Source organism: Podarcis tiliguerta, assembly GCF_965153285.1.
Source record: "Podarcis tiliguerta genome assembly, chromosome: 1".
NCBI lineage: Eukaryota > Metazoa > Chordata > Lepidosauria > Squamata > Lacertidae > Podarcis > Podarcis tiliguerta.
Genome location: NC_139534.1, coordinates 23,424,710 through 23,449,710, shown reverse-complemented (window position 1 = coordinate 23,449,710; position 25,001 = coordinate 23,424,710). Strand labels below are relative to the sequence as shown.

Below are 25,001 nucleotides of genomic sequence, written 5' to 3'. Positions count from 1 at the left end.
TGTCAAAATTTGCAGTGAAATTTGGGTCACCACAAATACATCTCAGTCTGATGAAGTGGTTAGAATGTGGGACTGGAACCAGGCAGACAAAGCATTTGAAAGTCACTCAGCTAGGACACTCACTGAATGAACAGTCTCTCAGCCTAAGCTTCCTCACATGGTGGTTGTGAGGATAAAAATGGAGAGGGAGAAATATGTATTTGCCACCTGGAGCTCCTTGGAAGAAAGGTAGTCTATAAAGGTAATGCTGAAAGGAATACTACAAGAAAATAAATAAATGAATACTGCTCCAAGAAGCCATCCTATCTAAAAACATCTTCTTATCATATCCTTTTCAGAGATTTTCCCCACTCTATTAATCGTGCCATTGAAGCTCACATTCCTAAATTAAAATATGTGACCGATGTCCCCTAAGGTTTAAGGTACACATTGACAATTGACTTCAACTCTGGTGAAGTTAGTGGGAAGCTGTCTGTTTGGGGAAAAAATGTGCATGGTTGAATTAGTAATCTAGCCAATGGAAATAATACAAAACAAATATGGAAATTGGAACAGATTGTTGTTTAGTCGTTTAGTCGTGTCCAACTCTTCGTGACCCTGTGGACAAGAGCATGCCAGGCACTCCTGTCTTCCACCGCCTCCCGCAGTTTGGTCAGACTCATGTTTCAAGAACAATACTAGTTAACTACCACAACTGTAATTTTAGATACATATACCGTATTTTTCGCTCTATAAGACGCACCAGACCACAAGACGCACCTGGTTTTCGGAGGAGGAAAACAAGGGAAAAAATATTCTGAATCTCAGAAGCCAGAACAGCAAGAGGGATCGCTGCACAGTTAAAGCAGCAATCCCTCTTGCTGTTCTGGCTTCTGTGATGGCTAAACAGCCTGCATTCGCTCCATAAGACGCACACACATTTCCCCTTACTTTTTAGGAGGGAAAAAGTGAGTCTTATAGAGCAAAAAATATGGTATTTTTAGATAATTATTCCCAAGAAAAAGCACATATTTATGCCCCAGGCTCTTCAGGTTTGCTAAAATGAGCAGGTTAATAGTTTTCAGTACCTTCATATCCCCCCCCCCAAATCTTTAAAATCTAAATCATAGGTAAAATTGAGTTTCATGTAGAACTTCCCTCTACTCTCTGCAGCTGACTGGGCAGGCACACAAGGGAACTGCAAGGGGAAGGAGATGAAGGGGAAGCCCCATTGTTCAAGCAGAAGTGCATCCCGCTGGCAGACAGATGTGTACACTATGGAATTGTTTGATTTTAATATATAAATACAAGAATAAAATAAGGAGAGCTTTTAAAAGTTTCCACCCCTCAAATTGAATATGTGTGGTATAGTTCCAGCTAAATCGAAAACAATCACGGATTGCCTTCTGGACAGAGAAATACTGATTCCCATTAATTAATCTGAGAATTTCTAACCTATCCATGCAGTGCATACACCACAGTGGTGGTAGCTTAAAATAATTAACACCTCAATTCTCAAAAACACATTTAAAAGCACATAGAAACAAATTAATTTAAATGACATCCATTCCAAACATCCACACCAGTAGACTGAATGAACTTCCTTCCTCCATGCTAATCCAAGTCATTTTCATTACTATCTTATTTATCGTATTTATATCCCTTCATCCTTCCAAATGAGCCCAGGTTGGGAAACATGTCACTGATAAATTAACACACCGTTAAAATATCTAAGCACATCTACCTATAAAAACAATTCCAAATCTGATGCCACCTTTACTTAAAAAGACACACAATTTCATGGTGTGTCTACCACCCACATCACTAATTACTTGAATCTGATAACTATCATAAATACAGGTGTTACACCATAGCTTAACAGACAACTTCACACCGTGGTTCTCAAAAGGTGTGGTGAGTCCCACTGGAGTAGCAGGAGATGATGGCATGTGCAGGAGGAAGATTAAAGAATAATAAAAAAACATTTGAACACTCCAGTGTACTGTATAGTATCAAAATCACTTTTTTTATTTGCAGAATATGGATAGATATCTTTTTGAAATGAGAGCATGAGCATCAAGTGATACTGAAAGCACTCCTAGTTGTGATCCAGAGTCACCATTCAAACAGAGTACTGGAGAAGACTAGTTTAATTCAACGCCAGTAGCAGGTCTAAGCAGACCTCCAAAAAAGAAAGTTAGTCAACAATATGTGGATAGCTATCCAAGTCTCAGATTCACATGGACTGAAGATGAAAATGTCCCTCAATCTATGTGTCTGATCTGCGGTGAGAAGCTTTCCAATTCCAATATGGCCCCCAAACATTCAAAAATGCAATGTTTCAGTATTTTGAAAGGCAGTTGGAACAGTGGAAATGCCAACGATCATATTTCGAAAAATGAGTAAAGTCTCAGGTAAAATGCAAATTATATCTTACCAACTGGCTGAATTGATTGCTCAACAGACAAAGCACACACAGCAGCTGAAAAACTGATTAAGCCTGTCTGTGGCTTGATTGTGAAAAATTTGTTTGATGAAGATGCTGAATAACAAGTTATGGAAATTCCTTTGTCTGGTGATAAAATTCACGGAAGAATAGTTAATGTCAACAAATATTGAGGCACTTTTGTGAATTGCAGCTATACAGGACTGACACTGAATGAGGAGGAGGAAATGGCCTACATTTTGAGCGATCACAATTTGAAAATGAAACACAGAAAGATGTCCCTGAACTCTTTTTGGATATTCAACCAGAAACAATATCCGCAACTCTCTTGAAGAGCATTGGCTATTCTTCTACAGCTCTCCATAACATACTGCCGTGAACATTTACAACTCTAACGAATATGGAAGATCAGAAAAGAGAAAGGCTTCATCGTGTTGAAAAGGAGATGACAGTTCATTCGTCTCAAATTAGACCTGATAAAACTGAGATTACCTGGGAAAAGAAAGCTCACACCTCTCACGGAGTACTTAAGATACGTATGCAAAAGGCACTATCTCTCAAAGTTTTAGCAAAAAAACAGTGCTGGAGGCTCAGGCCAAAGGCTGAAATATAATTAGTAGTAGTAGAAGAAGAATCAAGAGTTGCAGAGCTGCAAGAGTCCTCAAGGGTCACCTAGGCGAAGCCCTGCAAGGCAGGAATCTGAACTAAAGCAACCATGACAGATGGCCATCCAACCTCTGTTTAAAAACCTCCAAGGAAGGGGATTCACAACCTTCCAAGGGAGCCCATTCCGCTGTTCAACAGCCCTTACTATCAGAAAGTCATTCCTGATGTTTAGTTGGAAGCTCCTCCCTTGCAACTTGCAGCCATTGGTTCAGGTCCTACCCTCTGGAGCAGGAGAAAACAAGCTTGCTCCATCTTCCATGTGACAGTCCTTTAGATACTTGAAGATGGCTGTTTAATTTCTTCTCTTCCAGGCTAAACATCCCCAATTCCCTCAACCATTCCCCATAAGCAGCATTTGAAATTCGCCGGAGGCATTTTGCACCCGGCTATCAGCCACTTGCGACCAAGTGAAGATGCCCGGGTGCCAGAATGGCACCTGATGTCTCCACCATATGGAGGTGCATGCCTGGGTATCCTTGGAACTTGCCTGTTTTCACATGCTAACAACACATCCTGTAGAATTCTATTTGTGATATTTTATCTGCACAATCAGAGCAAATTTCAAGAATTAAGAAGTCGTGTTGAAAAATATAACTTTCAAGCCACCCGGCCCCAAAATGGCAACTAGACATTCCATTTTGGCGACTTCCAAATGGTTTAAGGAGCCGTTTGCCACCTAACTGATATAGCAGAGTTTATACTGTTCATAGGTCTTGGTTTGAAGAGTCTTGATCATCTTGGTCACTCTCCTCTGCACACATTCCAGCTTGTCAGTGTCCTTAAATTGTGGTGTCCAGAACTAGACACAGTACTCCAGGTGTGGTCTGACCAAGGCAGAATTTGTTGTTTAGTTGTGTCTGACTCTTTGTGACCTCATGGACCAGAGCCCGCCAGGCAGAATAGAGTGCTGTTATTACTTCCCTTGATCTGAACATTAGATTTCTGCTGATGCAGCTTAGCATCAACTTTTTTTGTTTTGCTGCTGCATCATACTTTTGACTCATGTTAAGCTTGTGTCTACTAAGACCCCTAGATCCTTTTCACATGTACTGCTAGTAAGCCAGGTGTCCCCCATCTTATATTTGTGCAGCTGGTTCTTCCTGTCTAAGTGAAGAGCCTTACATTTGTCCCTATTGAATTTCATTTTGTTAATTTGGGCCCAGTTCTCCAATCTGTTATGGTCATATTGAATCCCGATTCTGTCTGCAGCTCCAGTTTGGTGTCATCTGCAAATGTGATGAGTATCCCCTCAATTCCTTTGTCCAAGTTCTTTATAAAGATGCTGAACAACAACAGGCCCAGGACAGAATCTTGTGGCACTCCGCTTGTCACTTTTTTCCAGGATAAAAGGTAAAGGTAAAGGTACCCCTGCCCGTACGGGCTAGTCTTGACAGACTCTAGGGTTGTGCACCCATCTCACTCAAGAGGCCGGGGGCCAGCGCTGTCCGGAGACACTTCCAGGTCACGTGGCCAGCGTGACAAGCTGCATCTGGTGAGCCAGCGCAGCACACGGAACGCCGTTTACCTTCCCGCTAGTAAGCGGTCCCTATTTATCTACTTGCACCCGGGAGTGCTTTCGAACTGCTAGGTTGGCAGGCGCTGGGACTGAACAACGGGAGCGCACCCCGCCGCGGGGATTCGAACCGCCGACCTTTCGATTGGCAAGCCCTAGGCGCTGAGGCTTTTACCCACAGCGCCACCCACGTCCCACTTTTCCAGGATAAGGAACAGTTATTGAGCACTCTTTGGGATTGGTCAGTCAACCAGCTATAAATCCACCTAAGAGTTACCTCATCCAACCCACATTTTACCAGCTTCTCTACAAGAATATGATGGGGAACTTTGTCAAAAGCCTTACTGAAAGCAAGGTGCACAACATCCATAACATTCCCATGATCCACCAGGCTTGTAGCTTTATCCAGAGAGCGAAGGAAAGAGATTCGTCTTGCATGACTTGTTTTTGAGAAACCATGCTGGTTCTTAGTTATCACAGCATCCGTGAATCTCAATTCTTTTAAAGTAGCTAGGTGTGCCCTTTTATCTTGGGTTGCAGCTTATAATAATAATTTTGCCGCCATCTCACACTTTTCCCCAATGTCCCAGGGCAGGTTACAACAATTAAGACAGTATCAAAAACTTAAACTGTAAACAACTTACAACCACAGAAATCTAGTGGGTTTCAGGACTTCCGGGGAGACCTCATGGCTGGTTAGTCATCTCTGTCAAGACCCTTGGCAGAGATAATTAAGTGGTGATTAGTGATGGCTACTGTATCTTATTATATCCGAGGGACAAAGATAACAGGAATTAACTTCCAAATGTTCTGGAAGGATTACTCCCTGCCATGCGCCCAAGAAATCTTTGAGGAACATGGATGAGTGATGGGGGAATGGAAAAAACATAACCTTGCCCAAATCCCACAATAACCCTGGAGTTCAGTCCCTAGGGCAAAGACCAGCAAATCCTCCTTTCTTCAATTATTTTTGAAACTCCTATAAATCACTACTGAGACTTTCTCTTGTTGGTTAAAATGTTCATTTGAAATATGATCTGACAGCTGGCTTAAGAGGAGATGCCATTAAGTAGCTGATAATGATTGAAGTAAGGGACGCGGGTGGCGCTGTGGGTTAAAGCCTCAGCGCCTAGGGCTTGCCAATCGAAAGGTCGGCGGTTCGAATCCCCGTGGCGGGGTGCACTCCCGTTGTTCGGTCCCAGCGCCTGCCAACCTAGCAGTTCGAAAGCACTCTCGGGTGCAAGTAGATAAATAGGGACCGCTTACTAGCGGGAAGGTAAACAGCGTTTCCGTGTGCGGCTCTGGCTCGCCAGAGCAGCGATGTCACGCTGGCCACGTGACCCGGAAGTGTCTTCGGACAGCGCTGGCCCCCGGCCTCTTGAGTGAGATGGGCGCACAACCCTAGAGTCTGTCAAGACTGGCCCGTACGGGCAGGGGTACCTTTACCTTTTAATGATTGAAGTAAGAAATGTGCTCTTGATACATACTGAAGAAAGTTTTTCAAACAGCTAAGAGATTCTCCAACTCTGAAAAAAAATCATCTTATTGTTTTCTATTTTTAGTCCTCTGATGAATGTGTTGCTTGAAATGTGAAACTACATGGCTAAGACAATATGTACTTTGCTTCCATACAGCATCAAAAATTTGGCTAGTAGAAACAATAACCGAGTACCAAGCCCATCCAAACTTAGTGGACCTCCAATATCACCCAAACAAAATATATGCAGCAGAACATTTTTCTTCTTTAAAGATCTGCAACAGAATCTACAGCCATTTTTTAAAAAAGTCTTTAAGGGAGACTTTGAAAGTAAGGGACTTTCAAAAATACCAAACACTAAGTCTGAAGTTTCACTTGTACAGTGGTGCCTCGCAAGACGAAAAGAATCCGTTCCGGGAGTCTTTTCGTCTTGCGGTTTTTTCGTCTTGCGAAGCAAGCCCATTGACGGATTAGCGCTATTAGCGCTATTGGCACTTTAAGGGCTAAAAACGGCTTTTTTAGGGGTGGGGGATTAGCAGTTTTGCTGCTAAAAAGCTTTTAGCAGCTTAGCGATTCAGAATAAGGGGTTTTGGAGCAAAAAAACCCTCAAAATTTTCCGTCAATTTTCGTCTTGCAAAGCAAGCCCATAGGGAAATTCGTCTTGCGAAGCGCCTCTGCAGACGGAAAACCCTTTCGTCTTGCGGGTTTTCCATCTTGCGAGGCATTCGTCTTGCGGGGCACCACTGTAGTATAAATTAAGGGAGTCAATGAATGGATCTTGCCAACAATGTGATAATCTGAGTAGATGCACTGAAATCAGTGGACTTAAAACTGTCATGACTATCTTAGGACCATTTCTTCCAATGGGTTTGAGTATGACTTAGCATGACAACTCATTTGCCTAACGTGTAATGGGGGACCAAAAACACATTTCTTGCCAGCAGCTATGGAGTCTCAGTGTACTTTCTTGGGGTACTTTCTTGGTCTCAGTAGTTAAAGCAAGCAGGACCCCTGACAGAGGCATGTGAATGTAGAAACACAGTAATAGAAGACACCAGTCCTCTTGCATGCCATGCCTGGTGCTGCTGAAATTTCCTGCTTTATGTCCCTGTTGGAAGTAAGCAGAAGAAAAGCAAATCACACACACCTGTTGCCTGTCATCGTAAGACATAAGGCATGGCGATCTGGTTTTCCTGAACTAAGAACAGACATATTGATCTTAGTGCTATGAACCACAGCACTAAGAGATACGCCTCTGCTTCCTCTTTGATGGTAAAAGGAACCAGTATAGGCTTGTCAACTGCGGAGGTATAGTCTAATGGCCCACAGAGGTTGGCTTGGTTCTGGAACTGATCCACCAGCTGGGAATTTCCCTCCACCCCTTTGGAATGCCAATGGTTTCTCCTTCTCCACCAGCTGCAGAAAAAAGAGATGTGTGTGTGTTTAAGAACGTTATTGTTCTTATTTCTCACTTTCACATATGCCCAAGGTGATGTCCCAAATACATTAAAAACAGTAACAGAACAGCACAAAACTAACGAAAGATGAATTTACAAGAAATACAGAATGGACACCTACGCAGAAACCTATTAATCTAGCTGGAATTACTTATCGGAACAAGAGTGCCTTTGTTTCCAAAAAAAGTGCATAAGGAAGGCACATGCCACATTTCAACTGGAGTGCCACTCCACAGAAGAGGCATAGCTCTCTGTTACTGTAGAGCAAGCTTTTGAGATCTTCAGAACTTGAAAGAGAAACGCTCCTGCAAGATGAAGTAACCTACTGGGTATATAAAGGTTAAGACAGGGCAAGAAAGCTGGTCTTGCGCTGCATAGGGCCACCACATTCTGCACTACCTGCGGCCTTGGGAACAACCTGAGCCCATCAATGCTGTCACGCAGAAGCTTACTTAATCATAGGAACAAGTAGGAGTCAAAAACTGCTAATGACCTCCATGCCTATGGGCTGATCTCTCTTGGGCAACTGGCTTCTCATGACTGAAGATACAGTCAGTAGGACTTTAGACAGCAAGTCTGCTCCTGCCAGGGGCAAAGCGGGGGTTAAAGAGATCATGTGATAATATGTTAGCAGGACACAATACTTATCGATATTGCACATCGTTGTATACTGGGCTTTGCTGTCATTTAAGGTATGATATTTCTGTTCACTTAATCCCAGTCCTTTCACAATGCACCCACCCTACTCCTACTGCCCACCAGGAAACTCCCTTAACAAGCAAAGTAATTCACATTTTGTTTTGTAACCATTTGCCTCACAGTCTGAATATCCTTACCTAAATAAAAGGTTGATTTCTTAAGAAAAGGTATCGGGGGAGAGGGAGCTGTTGGCACTATGCACTGAGAGTAAATCTAGATAAAGTCAAGTTTCTTAAAGCCAAACAAGACAAGATGCTTGAGATTCATAAGTGGACGTTCCACTGCTTAGAATTTCAGCAAATAGCAGCTGAAGGAGAATCCAATCCAGATCTGGGCCATGGCACTGTGGGAAGGAGGTTAAACCACTCTCCTTGCAACGCTTTCCCAATGAACTCTCCACAAAAACGCACTATTTCCTTGCGGGAAAATCTTATGCATACTGTATGCAATTTTAATTAAGAAAATTGTGCAGGAGAAAGAGTTACCACCCAACCTGGTAAGTGTTTCAGTCACATTGCCCTGCTTGTTCACCAAAATTTAAACAGACAGGAGATTTGACTACCTGGCTGTTCTACCCCATCCTGTTCATGTTCTAATGTGGTCTGTCAAGTATTAATTAGGAATACAGTCATACCTCGAGTTGAATGCGCTTCGGGTTGAGCGCGTTCGAGTTGCGCTCTGCGGCAACCCGGAAGTAATGGAGCACGTTACTTCCAGGTTTCACCGCTCGCACATGCGCAGACACTCAAAATGACGTCACGCGCATGCGCGGAAGCGGCGAAACGCAGCATGAGCTCGCTCAGATGCTCTGTCACATCTTGTGTTCCGTTCAGGATGTGAACGGGACTCCGAAATGGATCCCGTTTGCATCCCGAGGTACCACTGTACTAAATTTCAAGCATTCCAACAAGGAACTCAAAGTCTAACCAAGCAGCAGCTACTAATCAAGATGTCACTCCTGTAGTGGCATATTAGTATAATCTTCAATAATGGAAATATGAAATACCAAATGCACTGTTAAGTTAAATAAATGCTATCATAAATGGGTTTATTCTCTACAGGTACATAGATATATACACTGCAAACACACACACCCCACCGCACCCCCACCTAACTCCTATTTAACTAACTTGGTGTTCAAGACTTGCATGTAACAGAAATGGGGGAAACTGAATCTGAGCTACTTTGGACATTGCCATCAACTGACTTGCGCTCTCAACTTTTGTGCTTCTTGTCCAACACAGGAAGGTGGGTGGGTGTGTCTTCCCTGCAGTATAATGCACAAGCTGTATCCTTATACAGTGGTACCTCGGGTTACAGACACTTCAGGTTACAGACTCTGCTAACCCAGAAATAGTACCTCGGGTTAAGAATTTTGCTTCAGGATGAGAACAGAAATCATGCAGCAGCAGCGGGAGGCCCCATTAGCTAAAGTGGTACCTCAGGTTACAAACAGTTTCAGGTTAAGAACGGACCTCCAAAACGAATTAAGTTCTTAACCCGAGGTACCACTGTATAGAGTTCATACCATAGTGGGGACAGATGTACAAGTTCTTTATTTGGACATGGCACCTGAAGCTCATAGCAACTTCTCAGGCACAGGAACCACTTGCCCACAGTGCCTCTATCCTACCCGGATTCAAATGCAGCTTATATTTCCTTATCCATCTCGCCACTGCTTTCATGCAGATTCCAATGCTCTCTCCCATGTCAAATGTTATGGAGAAATAGAACTGTCTGTCATCAGCATGCTGCTGGTACCTTGTTTCCAAACTCCTAATGATTATTCATTGCAGCTTCATATAGGTGTTGAACAACAATGGAATTAAGATAGTGCCTTGCAGCACCTCATGAAGTAACCTCCAGAAGCCTGAAAAGTACTTTCCCAGTCCCACTCTCCTTAGTCCCAGAAGCAGCACCACAATCATTGTAACACAGTGCTCCAAATTCCAATTCTTGAGCCAGTCAGGGAAGATACCATGGTCGATGGTCTCAAAAGCCAGAGATCAAGAAGCAGGATCAAGCTCACCCCCCCTCCCACCCACTGAAAATATCATCCATTAGGAAGACCAAGGGCAACTCAGTCCCATGGCCAGACCTGAACCCAGATTAGAACAGATCTAAATAACCAGCTACCAAAACATGCTTGTAGCTGCCCCATCATCCTCCAAAAGGGTGTATTTGTTACTGGTCAACAGTTGTTCCAGTCTAAGGTGTTCAAAGTCGGTTTCTTTAGGAGAAGCCACACACCTACCTTTTTCAAGACATCAGAGACCATTCCCCCGCCCCGCAAGTAATGAAGCATTAAACATGCTCTGGACCCAACCAATCAGACCCTGTCGGCTAGATTTAATAGCCCAGGGCCTACATATGATCTCCTAATTCAGATGTTATGGAGAAATGAGACTTGAGTCTGCCCCCAAACTCTCTTTTCGAATTAAATGAGGCCAAAGGGAGGAATAGCGGAAAGCGGCAACGGCTTTTTCCTGCCTCTCCGTCCCCTTCTTGCAAGGAAAGCACCGGCTTCGGGCCCTTTCCGCGAGGGGCGGCGGGGCGAGGCCTTGCCCCGTGTCTCGGGAAGCCCCCGTCCAGCTGGCGTCCCACCGGGGTGGAAGCGCCCTCGCCCAGGCTTCCCCCGCCGCCCCACCCGCTTACCGCCTCTTGGGGAAGGTGCTCGGCTGAGGGCGAGCCGGCGCCGGCGCCGCCCGCCCTCCGCACTGGGCAGCGGACAGGTGCGCCTCCGGCGGCCCGCTCCTCAGGTGGCCCGAGAGGATCCGCAGCCTCCGGTGCGCAGCCGAGGGGGAAGCGCCGCTCTTGCCGCCTGCCGGCCCTTCTGCCGCCGCCATCGCGCTTCCGCGTTGAGCCGTCAGCGTCAGGGTGAAAGGTCGAACGCGGCGGCCCGCGGCAGTTATAGGCTGTCACGCCGCGCGGCGCGCGTGCGCGACCCCGCCCCCTCCCCCCGCCCAAATTATCCACTGTATTATCCGTTGAGCCTGTTTAGGAGAGCGGGAAAACGATAGGAACCGGCAAGCGGTGGCTCCGCCCACCTCCCCTTCTGGCTCCTCCCCCTGCTTAACGTTGGGGTTTTGGCCCTGGGCCTGGCCCATCAGCGACCCAGGCAGGTCAAACCGTCCTGCAAAACTTTACCTGTGCGAAAACTTTACCTGATTGGGCAGCCTTGGTGGAATTATAGAACTGTCAAGTTGGAAGGGATCCTGTGGGTCATCTAGTAACCCCCTGCAATGCAGGAATATGCAGCTGGCACACATAGGCATTGAACCTGCCAACTTGGTGTTAAATCAAAAGATAACCAAAGAGCTATCCAGGAATGTTTAGGGCCGGCACAATTTATTAGGCGCAGGGCCGGCTCACCCATGAGGCAAAGTGAGTTGGCCACCTCAGGCGGCAGGATCCATGGAGCGGTGCAGATCCCAATGTATATCACATAGAATCATAGAGTTGTAGAGCTGGGGGAGCCCAGGGTCATCTAGTCCAACCCCACAGGAATCTCGACATCCAGTTTGAAACCCCATCTGCTGTGCTTTGGCAAGTTGTGATAGCAGTTTTATCGCTGCAGTCGACAATCAACAAAAACGATTTGTGAAGCAACCTCTTGATTTAACTGTCTTTTGTTTCCACAGCCAGAGGCTGCCCCTCAGGGACACAGCCGTTTGCAGTGAACAGTTGCTGCACACAAAAATGTTTTAAGTTTCTAGAATAAACTTTTTTGTATAAACTATCCAACCCCTTCCTTATAACAATAAACACTTATGTCAATTGAATTTAAAAAAGATTAATATTCCTTATAGCCCCAAATCTCAGATTACGTCTGTTTTGTTTGATATGCAAAAGCAGAGAAGAAATAGCTAAATTTATCACAAAATGATTTTAGGCAGACCAACCAGATATTATTCCCCCTTTGCTCCTGTTTCACCCAGCCCTTCTTCACTGCCAGGGAGGGTGGGCGGAGGCTGCAATTTTGTAGTTTGCCTCAGGCACCAAAATATCTGGGCCGACCTTGTTAAGTAAGACGTTGGTTTTTGGTGGACATGGGTCTTAGTTTGTCAGGTGCTCTCTATGGTGGTGCTGTGGGTTAAACCACAGAGCCTAGGGCTTGCCGACCAGTACCGCTCCGGCGGGAAGGTAAACAGCATTTCCATGCTCTGCTTTGGTTCGCCAGAAGCGGCTTAGTCATGGTGGCCACATGACCCGGAAGCTGTACGCCGGATCCCTTGGCCAATAAAGCGAGATGAGCGCCGCAACCATAGTCGTCCGCGACTGGACCTAACGGTCAGGGGTACCTTTACCTTTATGGTTTGGGGAATTTTTATTTGTATTTTTAAAATGCTTTTGCAGTGGGGTTCACATTTCCTCTCAAATTAATTTTATTTCCTCTCAAACATCATTTTCAATAAAACAAAATAAGGTGGTTTTCAGAAGTTTAGAGTAAAAAACAGCATGTGACAGTACGTAATGAAAATCATCACTGAAATCATTCAAAACTGACTTCATAAAAATGGTGGCAGCTAACATCTATAAAATCCTAGGTTAATCGAAAAACGTTTTAAGGTCAGTTTAAAGGTAAGCACAAAGGACATGGTTCCAAAGATGTGCAAGCACTACTGAAAAGGCCCGTTGCTCTGGCCAAGATGAAAAATCCTGAGGGCAGGCCACAGAGTAGATGCTCCCAAGCCCATTTCAGGGCCCGGCTCATAAGGGTGCACATGGTCTTTTAAATAACCTGGCATCCAAAGCAGGGGAGGAACAGTCAAAAGCAACACTTTAAATTGAGCTGGGAAAGTAATAGGTAGTTGCCTATGCAACTGGAACAATATGGATGTAATATAGTCATTATACTTGACTTCCAAAAGCATTTGGCTGCCAGCGTTCTGTGTTGCAATTGCAGTATCTTTAAATTAAAGAAAATAAGCTCTGGATAACTGCAGAGTTGGCTCACTTTCAAGCAGTGATAGTTTATTCCAGCAGTAAATTCAAGATAAACTCATCTCCATTAATGTCTGCATTGCTAACTCTGATGCTCCGCTCTGTACTGACAAGTGAAGACAGTACAGTGCTTTAAAACCACTGCTTTTTTTAAGAAGATGGGGATGTATTTGCACTTGTTTCTTCGAACTCTTTTGAGCAGTGCATCCAAATCAGGTTATGCCCTCCAAAGTAGGGCACTATGGGGAACAGCTGTCGTACCAGTCAGGAAGTGATGCTCCCACTGATAATGTTTCCTTAGGTTCCACTCCCAAACAGGAACCCAGCAGCAGACTTAATGACTATAAAGAATAGCCCCAAACATTCTCACGGGTAAAACTAGCATGGACCCCATCCACAAGGTCAGCCCAGGAAATGGGCTACAAAAAAACGTTGGAATAACAGCTTGTTAAACAACTTGAGAGCTTACGGCGTCTTTAACCTGTAAATGAACAACGGCCCAGATTTGGGAGGGAGACAGCGCTGAGAATTCTTATTGATGGACAACAACATGTCTTAAACTGTGTTCCGGCAGGCGAATGGACATAATGATTTCTTTAATATGAGAGGATATATGCACCGGCGACTGAAGATATTTTGAGAGGTTAAGATCGGAATTTGGAAACGGGCATAACAACAGCGAAGAAAGCGAGGGGGGGGGGAAATGTGTGAGACAATTTCTCCAGACATCCAGAATGTGGGAAGCCCCTCTTAAATGTTCTTTAATTTGAAATGTAATTTGGTCTTATCTGTTTGTATTGTGATTGGATTGGATTGGATTTGTTATCAATTTGGGATGTATATATTTATTTATTTAGAGAGAGTGGAGAAGACGGTACCCTTGGTGGAGGGCGGCAGACCACCACCTGATGCTGAGAGTGCCCCCTCAAGTAGCAGTAGTGTTGGCAGAAAGACTAGATCAATTGTTGGTGTTGGCACAACTCGTGAGATGTGGGGGTTGGGGTGAAGCAGTTGGTGGGCAATGTGTCCGGTGGCATTAGAGATGCTGCAAATATTTGGTCCTCCGCTGAGCTCAGGCACTTTCTGCTGGCTGTTGTCAGTATCAGTCAACACTGAGCTGGGTTTGGATCCAGCGTATTGTAAGCTATGGTTTTCCCAGTAGTGATGTATGGAAGTGAAAGCTGGACCATAAAGAAGGCTGATCGCCAAAGAATTGATGCTTTTGAATTATGGTGCTGGAGGAGACTCTTGAGAGTCCCATGGACTGCAAGAAGATCAAACCTCTCCATTCTGAAGGAAATCAGCCCTGAGTGCTCACTGAAAGGACAGATCCTGAAGCTGAGGCTCCAATACTTTGGCCACCTCTTGAGAAGAGAAGATTCCCTGGAAAAGACCCTGATGTTGGGAAAGATGGAGGGCACAAGGAGAAGGGGACGAAAGTGGACGAGATGGTTGGACAGTGTTCTCGAAGCTACCAGCATGAATTTGACCAAACTGCGGGAGGCAGTGGAAGACAGGAGTGCCTGGCGTGCTCTGGTCCATGGGGTCACGAAGAGTCAGACACGACTAAACGACTAAACAACAACAATATTGTTGGCAGCCACTAAGCATACTGGATTGATTTAGTTTGGATTGCTGTGCCTGTATCACCCTCGTTGTTTGCTCTGGTTCGACCTGTGTGCCTAGCTCTCTTGAGAAATTAAAGCGCGTGCACACACACACAATTATTATTAAAAGATTTCATTTCCACTTCTAACTACCTTGCTAAACAAAGTGTTATGAAATTTTCATGTAGTAATCCTTAATTAAAACCATTGCCCTCTCCCTGAATGAAAACATTCTTAAACCCACAGAAGGATTGTCAGAATGGACATGAAAGTACAATACACAATACCCACAAACTGTATTTACATGGTGATGCAATGACTTGATGTAAATATAATCCTTATGGTGAAATTAGGCGGAGAGTTCGTTTGAATGAGGATTGCAAGAAATTGTACAGCCAACACCTTGGGATGAAGATAAAGCTTGTATTTTCATCCAGACAGACACATACTACCTTGAATAACTACTTGGTCTCATAATGGTTGGCTGGTTATGTAGGCTGCAATCCTTCACTCATCAGTATTTACCAGTAGGATATATTTCTGAGTACGTGTAGTTGGATTTCACTGTTAGTTTATTAACTTTTTCTAAAAAGGACTCCAGGGCTATCCATTCTCTCAAGCCTTTCACTTATTTATTTACTTGGGGATTTTCTTTTGTTGTCTTGAATTCATTGGTCTTCTGCCGATTTCCTCAAAATATAAACTTCTCACAAAGCTATTAGAAGCCTCTTGTTTTTTTTAAAAAAAATGTTTATCAGAGTTTCAAAGCAGAAGTGTCCTTTTTGAAATATGATGTTGCAAATAAGAGTTCAGAATGCTACCAGGAATCCATCCTGAATTCTAATAAGTTATAATCTAAGTGTTATGTTTCCAAGGGGTTGCTCGTGAGCAAGCAGGCAAATATCTCCCTGGCTGGCTGCGAATACCTGGCTGGGCTGCCAGAGTAAACTTTATCTGTCCGGAGCCCCACTCACCCGTGGCTGACTCAGTCGCTGGCAGAATCCGTGAGTGGGCGTTTCTTAAACTTCCCCCAACAGAGAAGCTCCTTTACGCCCAGTCTGCGCCTGCCCTCTGTTACCGGAAAAATCCGAGGGCTCCCTTGGACAAAAAGTAAAGACACCAACCAGAGTAAATTGGAGCAAATCAGCAGCCTGTAGGCTTGGCCTTTATTGTACTGCTGCAGCAGGGTGTTCCCCTCACTCACAGGAGAGAGGAAAGACACAGAAAATGGTGTGCAAGACCTTATAAAAACTTTTGAAATTCCCCTCCTCTAGGTCAAGCCCACCCCCAGAAACATCATGCATACATTACAGAAAGGAGGGGTTGAGGGAGGAGTTGTGGTGGTAACCTGAGTGTCCTGTCACCTGGCTTGTTCCCCTCTTTCCCCCCTCCCATGAGTCATTTTCTGAAGACAAAGGTAGTCGGTAGTTTCCTGCCCCCTGAGGGGAAATCCAATCACTGTTCTTTTGTTATAGTCCGTGTTGAATCCACTCGTGTATGCAGTCTGTAGTGTAGTTGATGGTCTTTTGTCTAGGACCATCAGGGTTGGCATAGCAACTGGGCAGGGCTCCTGTGGATGTGCTGCTATGCTCAAGGGATTATGGTGGCCTGTATCAAACCTTCCCCATTTTGTAGTCCTTCCTTCATGGAGTAAAATAAAAGTGGAACAGTGCAAATCTGATGTATGGTTGATTTTCTATGAATTTATAACAGAAGTGTAGCGTATGTAGTGTGTGAGTGTGTGTGAAGTCTGTACAAACTGAATGATGGGGGGGGGGTTCCTGTTACACCTCTCTGCGCGAATGCCTTCTGCGCAACGAGGGCGTGGGCAGCGGAGGACCCCTTCCCTCCTCGCTTCTCCCAGGCAAGGAGTCCTGGGACCGACTCGCCACTTCCGACTCCTACACCTCCTCTTCACTGGGCTGCGTTTATTCTCTTCCCCAGAAGATGAGCTGCTTCTTCCGATCCCTGGAGGCTCTCTATAATCCATCTGGCTTTTGCTCTCTCCCTCAGGCACTGATGGCAGTTCCCTGACACTAAGTTTGTTCGCCAACTTCACCTTTCGCCTTGGGGAACATTTTGAGAAGAACAGAAATCAGCAATCTAGGTCACCAACAACATTTGTTTTCACTGGATGTAGTGAGGACGCAAAGGCCATAAAATCTTGGCTCAAGGGTGGGGTCACGATGAAACAGTATTACAGTGGTGCCTCGCAAGACGAAATTAATTCGTTCCGCGAGTCTCTTCATCTAGCGGTTTTTTCGTCTTGCGAAGCAACCCTATTAGCGGATTAGCGGATTATCGCTATTAGTGGTTTAGCGGCTATTAGCGGCTGTTAAAGGTTTAAGGGATTAGCGGATTAGCTGCTAAAAGGCTATTAGCGGTTTAGCGGCTTAGAAAAAGGGGGTGGGGAGCAAAAAAAAATCTCAAGACTCGCAAGACATTTTCGTCCTGCGAAGCAAGCCCATAGGGAAATTCGTCCTGCGAAGCGCATAGAAAAACGGAAAACCCTTTCATCTAGCGGGTTTTCCGTCTTGCGAGGCATTCGTCTTGCGGGGTACCACTGTATCTAAAAATGATTCTAGTAAGTAGACAACCCTAATAAAGCAAAAGCATGAAAGACAAACTTCTGTATTTTACAACCTAGTAAGTCAATGCTTGTTTACGCTTATTTGTTACTTATTACGTATAATGATTTTAAAGAATCATAGAATTGGAAAGGACCACAAGGACCATCTAGTCCAACCCCTTGCAATGCAGGAAGCTTTTGCCCAACATGGGGCTCAAACCCACAACCCTGAGATTAAGAGTTTTATGCTCTACCAAGTGAGCTATGCATCACTGTATTTTTCCCTTACCATGTTCTGTCCTTCCATTTTGAAATGTTTTATTTTAAAAACCTAAGCTGTTAGTATAATAAAGAAGCTTTAATGGTTTATTCCAACCTTGAAGATAACAGTTCCAAGTTAAGCCAGGAAAATATATTTGCGACTACACAGCAAAAATTATACCTTTGTGTGTGCCCGTGCAAGTTTATGTATGGTTTTTCCTTTCCGGAGGCTGAAAAATGGTAAGTCAAACTTTGCTAGGGGTTGTGAGGTGTGAAGAAATGTTGTGATGCAAGGAATCTGGGCTTTAATGCTTTCTCTATGTAATGGATTGTGTTCCCATGCATGTAAAGAGGAAAATCTAGAGATATTTTTGATACACAGAACCTGAATTTTGGGGGTGGATGCTACTGCTTTGGAACATTTTAGCATTCTGGATTCTGTGGAATAGGTCTTTGGATTCTGTGGAATAGGTCTCCACCCCGTATTTCTATAAAAGCTGTTCTCTCACACTTCTAATTTAGAGAAGGCTACATAGTAATATTTTGAGAGGAACAGAGATTAACAATCTGGATCACCAACGACATGCTTTCACTGGAACACAATGTAAAAGGTAAAAAAGGCAAAAGGAAAAGGATACTTGGACAGTTAAGTCCTGTCAAAGGCAACTATGGGGTTGTGGTGCTCATCTCGCTTTCAGGCCAAGGGAGCTGGCGTTTGTCCACAGACAGCTTTTCAGGTCATGTGGCCAGCATGACTAAGCCACTTCTGGTGCAACGGAACACTGTGACGTAAACCAGAGCGTACGGAAACGTCGTTTACCTTCCTGCCATGGCAGTACCTATTTATCTACTTGCACTGGTGTGCTTTGACCTTCCAAAAGAATGTGTAGCCTCCTTTTTCTTCTATCCGTTGTCCCTCACCTGCTCTTTGAGTCTCTTGAAGCGTAGCAATATCGCTGTTAAAACGTCACAGCTCTCTTGCAATGATGGCAATTCTGCATTCAGGACACTCGCTATCTGACAAAGTCCGTATATTCCGTGTTCCATAAGTTCAGTTGTCTTTTACGACCACTGGGTGGTGACCCCGCTGAGCGCGGTAATCCAGTCAGGGAAAAAGGGAGGCAGACTATGTTTAGGGCACCTTTTCTAGCCCCTCCCCTTTTCAGAGTTAGCAGAGTGGATCCTAAAAAGGGCTGCTCAGCTGTATCAGCTGGATACAGCTGCCAAGCTGCTCAACTGCCTCGTTCCTTGAGTCAGAACAACTGAATCTGTATCCGCTGCCCATGTGCCGGTTCATGACTAGGGGCTTCCAGATTTCACGATCCTGCCCCCATTGTCATTTGTTGATCACCATGGGACTTTTGGGGTTTGGGTTTGGGATGGGTTTTTGGAAGATGCCTGTGCGTGAATTTGTTTTATGTGTGTAGATCAGTGCACGCTGACCAACACAGAGTCTTCGCAGTAGGGCTCTGTTCCGATGGCATGAGAAGTCACGAGGACCGGTAGATTCTTATCTGTTGCAGCCTTCATCTGCCTTCACATCCATTGTAACATACCGCTTGTTATCATCTGCCTGTTCTGCCGCTGAGGACTTATTGATCATTCTTTGTCTAGCTCCACCCCTTTGACCTTATTGCCTGGGAGTACGAGATTCCTTATGGCTTTGCTCACAAGGGTCATAGGAACGTGCAAGCCCACTCACCACGACAAGGTGATGATCCAGCGAGTGAGACACAATGTGTAGGGAGGAACCAAAGGCATCAAATCCTGGTTCAAAAACGGGATCTTCCACCCACCTATCATAAGCCACAAGCTGACCTAGTCACTCAAGTCACATCTAATTCAAGAAGAGCGCATGTGTGCTAAAGAATCATGTCTCAAGCAAATAGCTCTGGGTAACCAACCTAGTTTCACTGGTATTAATGAAACTGGAGCATTGATTCCAATCTACAGCAACCTGAAGGAACACCTAATTTCATCACAAAAACAGATTATATCAAGCCATTGCACCATTAGATGTTTCCAATAACATTTCACAGTATTAATTTTAATGATTTCAAGATAGTCACTCCTCATATACAATTCAAAGGGGTTGCCTTTGGCCTTCAAAGGCCATGTGAGAAATACTGCTGCCATAAATCACAAAATAGCGTTCGTTTGTTCTCCTTTGGTCATCCATCCTCAGCCTTTCTGAGATAAGCTTCTTCTCAGGTTTCTAGCCTGGCTGTTGCTGCTCAGGAAAACACAGCAGAGTCTTCCTCAAACTGTTTTGGTCATAAAAGAAAGAAGGCAGCAGCAGTTAAGTCGGTGGCCCCATTCCTGACTGCAACCCTTGCCCTCTCACACAATCTCTCTCTTTCTTTCTGTCCATCTCTAAAAGCCAGGATGCCTCTGGAAACTCCACTTGGTTTATTTGTGTCTGTTTTTCCTTCCTCAAAAGGACAACCCATTTACACTGAAGCAGAATTGTATAGGGAGCGTAGGCTCCCATGGAATCCCAATGCAACAAACTTCCGCTGGTTTTTTAAAAACAAAACAGTGAAGGCAGTCAGCAGTGACGGAAACAATGGAATGGCAGGAGTGCAGTCAATAATACTGGAGAATAGAAGAACATATTGTCTTTTAAGAATTCTAAGGTCTCAAATATAGAATAAATATTAATAAATGCTGACATATCTAAATATACTGTAAACCATGTGTCTGAAATTAGTACAGGAGAGCAACTCTCCCAATGACCTCAAATATTCCTCTGTGGTAAGGAAGGCAAATGGGGAAAACCTTCCCATTATCTTTTCGCCTACAAATCCTGTCTTAAGGGCGTATTTGTGTATTAGTAGGGTGCTGTGGGTTAAACCACAGAGCCTAGGACTTGCTGATCAGAAGGTTTGAATCCCCGTGACTTGGTTCCTGCCCCTGCCAACCTAGCAGTTCAAAAGCACGTCAAAGTGCAAGTAGATAAATAGGTACCGCTCTGGTGGGAAGGTAAACGGCATTTCCGTGCACTGCTCTGGTTCGCCAGAAGCGGCTTAGTCATGCTGGCCACATCACCCGGAAGCTGTACGCCGGCTCCCTCGGCCAATAAAGCGAGATGAGCGCCGCAACCCCAGAGTCGGTCACAACTGGACCTAATGGACAGGGGTCCCTTTACCTTTACCTTTAGGGTGAGCCTGTGACCTGGATGTTAGAATATTTCCGTACCACCTTAAAAGGGAGCAGGCTTTGTGAGTTACAGAGTCTGCGCATTTCCTGTTTTCACAGGATGTTTATGTTGTGTCTTTACTTTCGTTTCTCGCTCTCTGCCACAGACATCTGAAGCAGGCAGTCATGTTTTTCTTTGTTCTGGTCAACGCTGAATAAACTTGTAAATCATGCTCTCCTGGGTGCATCTTCCGCTGTGTGCTGATAGAGCATGCATTGGTTCTGGAATGTGGCAAGCTATTTCTAGAGCTCGTGTCGCTAATTGCTGATACTGCGTGTCTACGGGAGATCAATGGACGTCCGGAGACAACGTGGAGTCGAGATGGACTTTGTCTCCCTGGCAGTATCCCAACACTGGATTCAGGAACTAAAGTATTAACCATCACGAAAGAATGGCCAGACTGCCCAGGTAATGCAATCGGCAACCATTATCAGGTATACTGGCAGGCACGATTTCTGCTGTAGACTGCCTCCTATGATGTGTGTATGATGAATTTGAGGTGGTCTTTGGCTAAGGGGGTTGAGCAATGTCAAAAGTCTTTAAAAGGTTCCTGCACACTTTTGTTCAGGGTCTCTCTCTCCTTGGATGGAGGGGATGGGACTCTGCTGCAACAGAAAAAATAAATATCTGCCTTGCTTCCCACTGCATCCTGCCTCCATCCATTCTTCTCTGACCGATCGTGGACTTAGTCCCATGGGGAGTTGGGCAGCAAAAGCGAAACCCCAATTTTTTATATCACTTGCAAGGAGGAAGAGGAACAGATGGTCCAGAACGAAGCCCTTAGAAATGAACATTGAAGTCAAGCTCTTTGTTATTATATGCACTCACAATAAAAGTGCTGTCTGGAGGGGGCCTTGGAGAAGAAGCAGGAAGGAAGTAAAGCCTGAGAGAGGACAATCTACAGGCAGCTACTCAATAAGGTATCAGTAAGGGAAGAATAGCTTGCCTTTCTGTCTGTTGCCCCGAGCTGGTTCAGGTAAGTTATTACACTTGTTCACCTCAACAAAAGTCCCTTCAGCAGTTGGTCGCTTCAGGTGCTATAATGTATGAAGTTGCTTTCCCAAGGAAATTAAGGCCCATCCTACGCATGGAGTGTGCCAGACTGTAACCTTTTCTTAAATCTGGGCCTCCCGCAATAGGCTTGTGTATACCCTCCCTTGTGTGGCCATCTACATTAACACACCCACACATCATTAGTGTAGTGGCAAGTTCAGAAGTGAGGGGCCCTTTCATGAAAGTCATGCCCCTTCTTAGATTATACAATTTAGATTATACAACAAACATATAATTATACATCCTTAGATTATACAACTGTCTTACAATTGCACAATACTTCTAATTAGGGATCCATTGCAACAATCACTGCAAATCTCCACACGTTGCCCATCAGCTAGATCTGTTACGGTATTTTCCGTGTGCATCCATGGGCCAATGATTTAGAGCGCTCCATTGCTTCCATTCCGAGTGACTTGCGCTGTGTTCTCTACAAAGTTCCACAGTACACAAAACTTGCACAATCCTCTATTGAAGCACCTTGCGTTTTCCTAAAAGTCTAGCTTTGGAGAATGCAGTGGCTAAAAAAGCCCCCCCCCCTTCATGCCGACTGGGCATGAAATAGAACTGCTACAGAAATAGTTCCGGGTCTTTGATTGTCCATTACCCCACTGCCACACGCACACAGAGAGGTACGTGTAGTTCAACTCAATCAAATATTTTAAAAAAGCATTTCTACCCACTCTTCAGCCCAAAGTCTCAAAGAGCAGCTTACATACAAACAATTAGATGTCTTTTACAAAAAAAAAAAGGCACAAATGGGGGAGGGGGGAGGAGGGATAAGCAAACCTGGGTGTCAACCCTTAAAGAACAGTTTTTTTAAAAAAAAACTTATTATTGGGTTTTATACACAAGAATAATTTTATACAAATAAGTATACCAAGTTTTCTCATGTCATTTGTCTATCACAAAAAAGCCTAATAAATGTGGAATAATATCTACAACATATGGTTTATTATTAGTGTTCAGTGTATAAGTTCTTGGTTCATGAATTGGTTTAAACAAAGGGGGAACGGGATAGAACAGAGGGTTTTTTTAATTCATCAAGCATTTATTTTTATTTATTTTTTGTTAGGAAGAAAAGAGGGGGAGAGGGGAATGGTAAGTGGGATGGGTTCAGATGGTTATGCTTCTGTTCTTCTGAAAGAACAGTTCCTACAATGACCATCTCAAATGGAATCAGCTGAAGGAGAAGGTACCTGACGGAGCTGGTGTTGCTATAATGACTCCTTCCCAGGAGGCAGCCTGAATTGTAGCTACCAGACGACAATTAATCCTCTCCCAATGTGGGGCTCAGACCCACAAGCCTGAGATCAAGAGTCTCATGCTCTAGCAACAGAGTTATCCCATCGAGGAGGCTGGATGGAACTGGCCTTTCAGTGGAACTGATAGAATTAACCCAGCTTCCCAGTCCATCCACTGCATTTTAGTTGCATAATTTTGACTTTTTTCACCTATAGGAGGACAAGTTTACGCCCTTGTAAGAGTGTTTAGGATTGCAGCCTGAGTCATTCAACTAATTGCCCTTGGATCAATACAGTGCTAATTGGAGCATAATTACTTGGGTCCATCCTGCTAGCTAATTTCTTCCATACTGCATGATTAATGTCAGTAGACCAGATCCTTCCTAGGGAAGTTCTTCTGAGAACTCTTCAGTGCGAGATATACCGACTGAAAATGTTTCTTAGCGGGCGCCAATAAGTACCCTCCCTAATTACGCCTGGATCACAAAGTAGTTAATCATCATTATATGGCATTATGAATGCATTACTCTCCCTCTTTCCAAATGAGAACGGAAATATTTATCAAACACTCCTTCCTCTCCTCTACATCGCTATTTAAATATTCATATGCCTATCTAGTAATGACCCTATACATTATTATTAGGATTTCATTTGTTCTTGGGTACACTTTGAAAAACTCCAGTCCATTTTTGGTTTTCAATCTCATTTTAAACATAAGGGTGATTATTTCAAAATGAAAGGGTTTGGTTTGGCAGGGGGGGTTGAGATATTTGTACAGTGTACAACAGGGGTCCTCAAACTATGGTCCGCGGGCTGGATCCGGCCCGCCAGCCTCCTAAACGCGGCCCACCCAAAATGCACAAGTACTGGCAAGGAGAACGTCAAAAATATTTCTGATGGCACGACCGTGTTGTTACTGAGCTTGGGCAGCGCTTTAGTGCCCTTGCGCATGCATAAAACGAGGAAAAACCGCGAGGCAAAACAGGCACAGTGGGCAAAATTGGAGCTGAGCCTTTGCGGTGGGACGAGGAGGAGGAGGGGAATATGGTGGCCTGATTGGTCCTTTCGGTGCGTGCGCACTGCGGTGTTTGTGTATTCTGGCTGCATGGTGGCGACAGCGCCAGTGGCTCTGGGGGAGGAGGGGAAGATGGTGGCATCCTCGCTGGAGAAGAAACTGTCCCGCGGTGCCATGGAGAGAAAGGCCCCCCCAGAGAAGCGAAGGAGTCAGGAAACCTGGGGTGGTGAAACAAGGGGGCTCTTGTTTACCACGGAGCCTGGGGGAGGTGGAGGCCCAAGGCCAGGACACATCGGGGCAGGGAGAAAGGAGACCGAGGGAGAAATTGCTGATTCGATTCACCAAATGGAACTGGCCAAATTACAGGATTGTGATTCTCAGAAAGGCACATTCAAAATTGTCCAGAGGCTGTGCTTGGGGTCTGTGTGATGCTAGGCTGCCTTCAGCATGCAATGATGGCGACAGGGACTGCTTGCAGTAGGCAGAGCGCAGTGGGGTGGCTGGATTAAGTCAGAAACAGATGGAAGGCAGCAAAGGAGAGAAGCAAGCAAGGCTTTTTCACCAGGCCCCTTGTCTTTGGCTCTCCTTCAACTGGTTTTTGGAGATCTTTGGCTCTCCTTCTGCTGTCACTTAGTGACAACTGTGTATCATGACTTGGATCAGTGATTCTTGGAGGGTATGGCACCCCGCAGTGCTGTGGCAGTAGAGCAGGGGTCCTCAAACTATGGCCCGTCAAGGTCCTAAATCCAGCCCGCCTGGCCATTGCAGAACCCCGCCGCGCTGCGCCGGTCCCCAACAGTGTCTGAGGGACAGTGAACTGGCCCTGTTTTAAAAGTTTGAGGACCCCTGGTGTACACCAACCACATAGCCTA

At 44.9% G+C, this 25,001-nt stretch overlaps 1 protein-coding gene across 4 annotated transcripts in view; it reads right to left on the bottom strand.

Moving 5' to 3' along the window:
* AGPS (alkylglycerone phosphate synthase) overlaps positions 1 to 25,001 on the bottom strand; it is a 68,293-nt gene that overhangs the window by 39,413 nt on the left and 3,879 nt on the right. For 2 of the 4 annotated variants that reach the window (XR_014504276.1, XM_083409257.1), the window contains exon 1: positions 10,893 to 11,285. The exons of 1 other annotated variant lie outside the window; for it this stretch is intronic. Coding sequence is in view for 1 of the 3 variants with exons in the window: in XM_083409257.1 (XP_083265383.1) it covers positions 10,893 to 11,083 (191 nt within the window). In the remaining 2 variants the exon portion in view is untranslated. Of the gene's footprint in view, positions 1 to 10,491; positions 10,858 to 10,892; positions 11,286 to 25,001 lie in introns of those variants that run through there. One more of the 4 variants, XM_083409259.1, reaches the window with a different exon arrangement.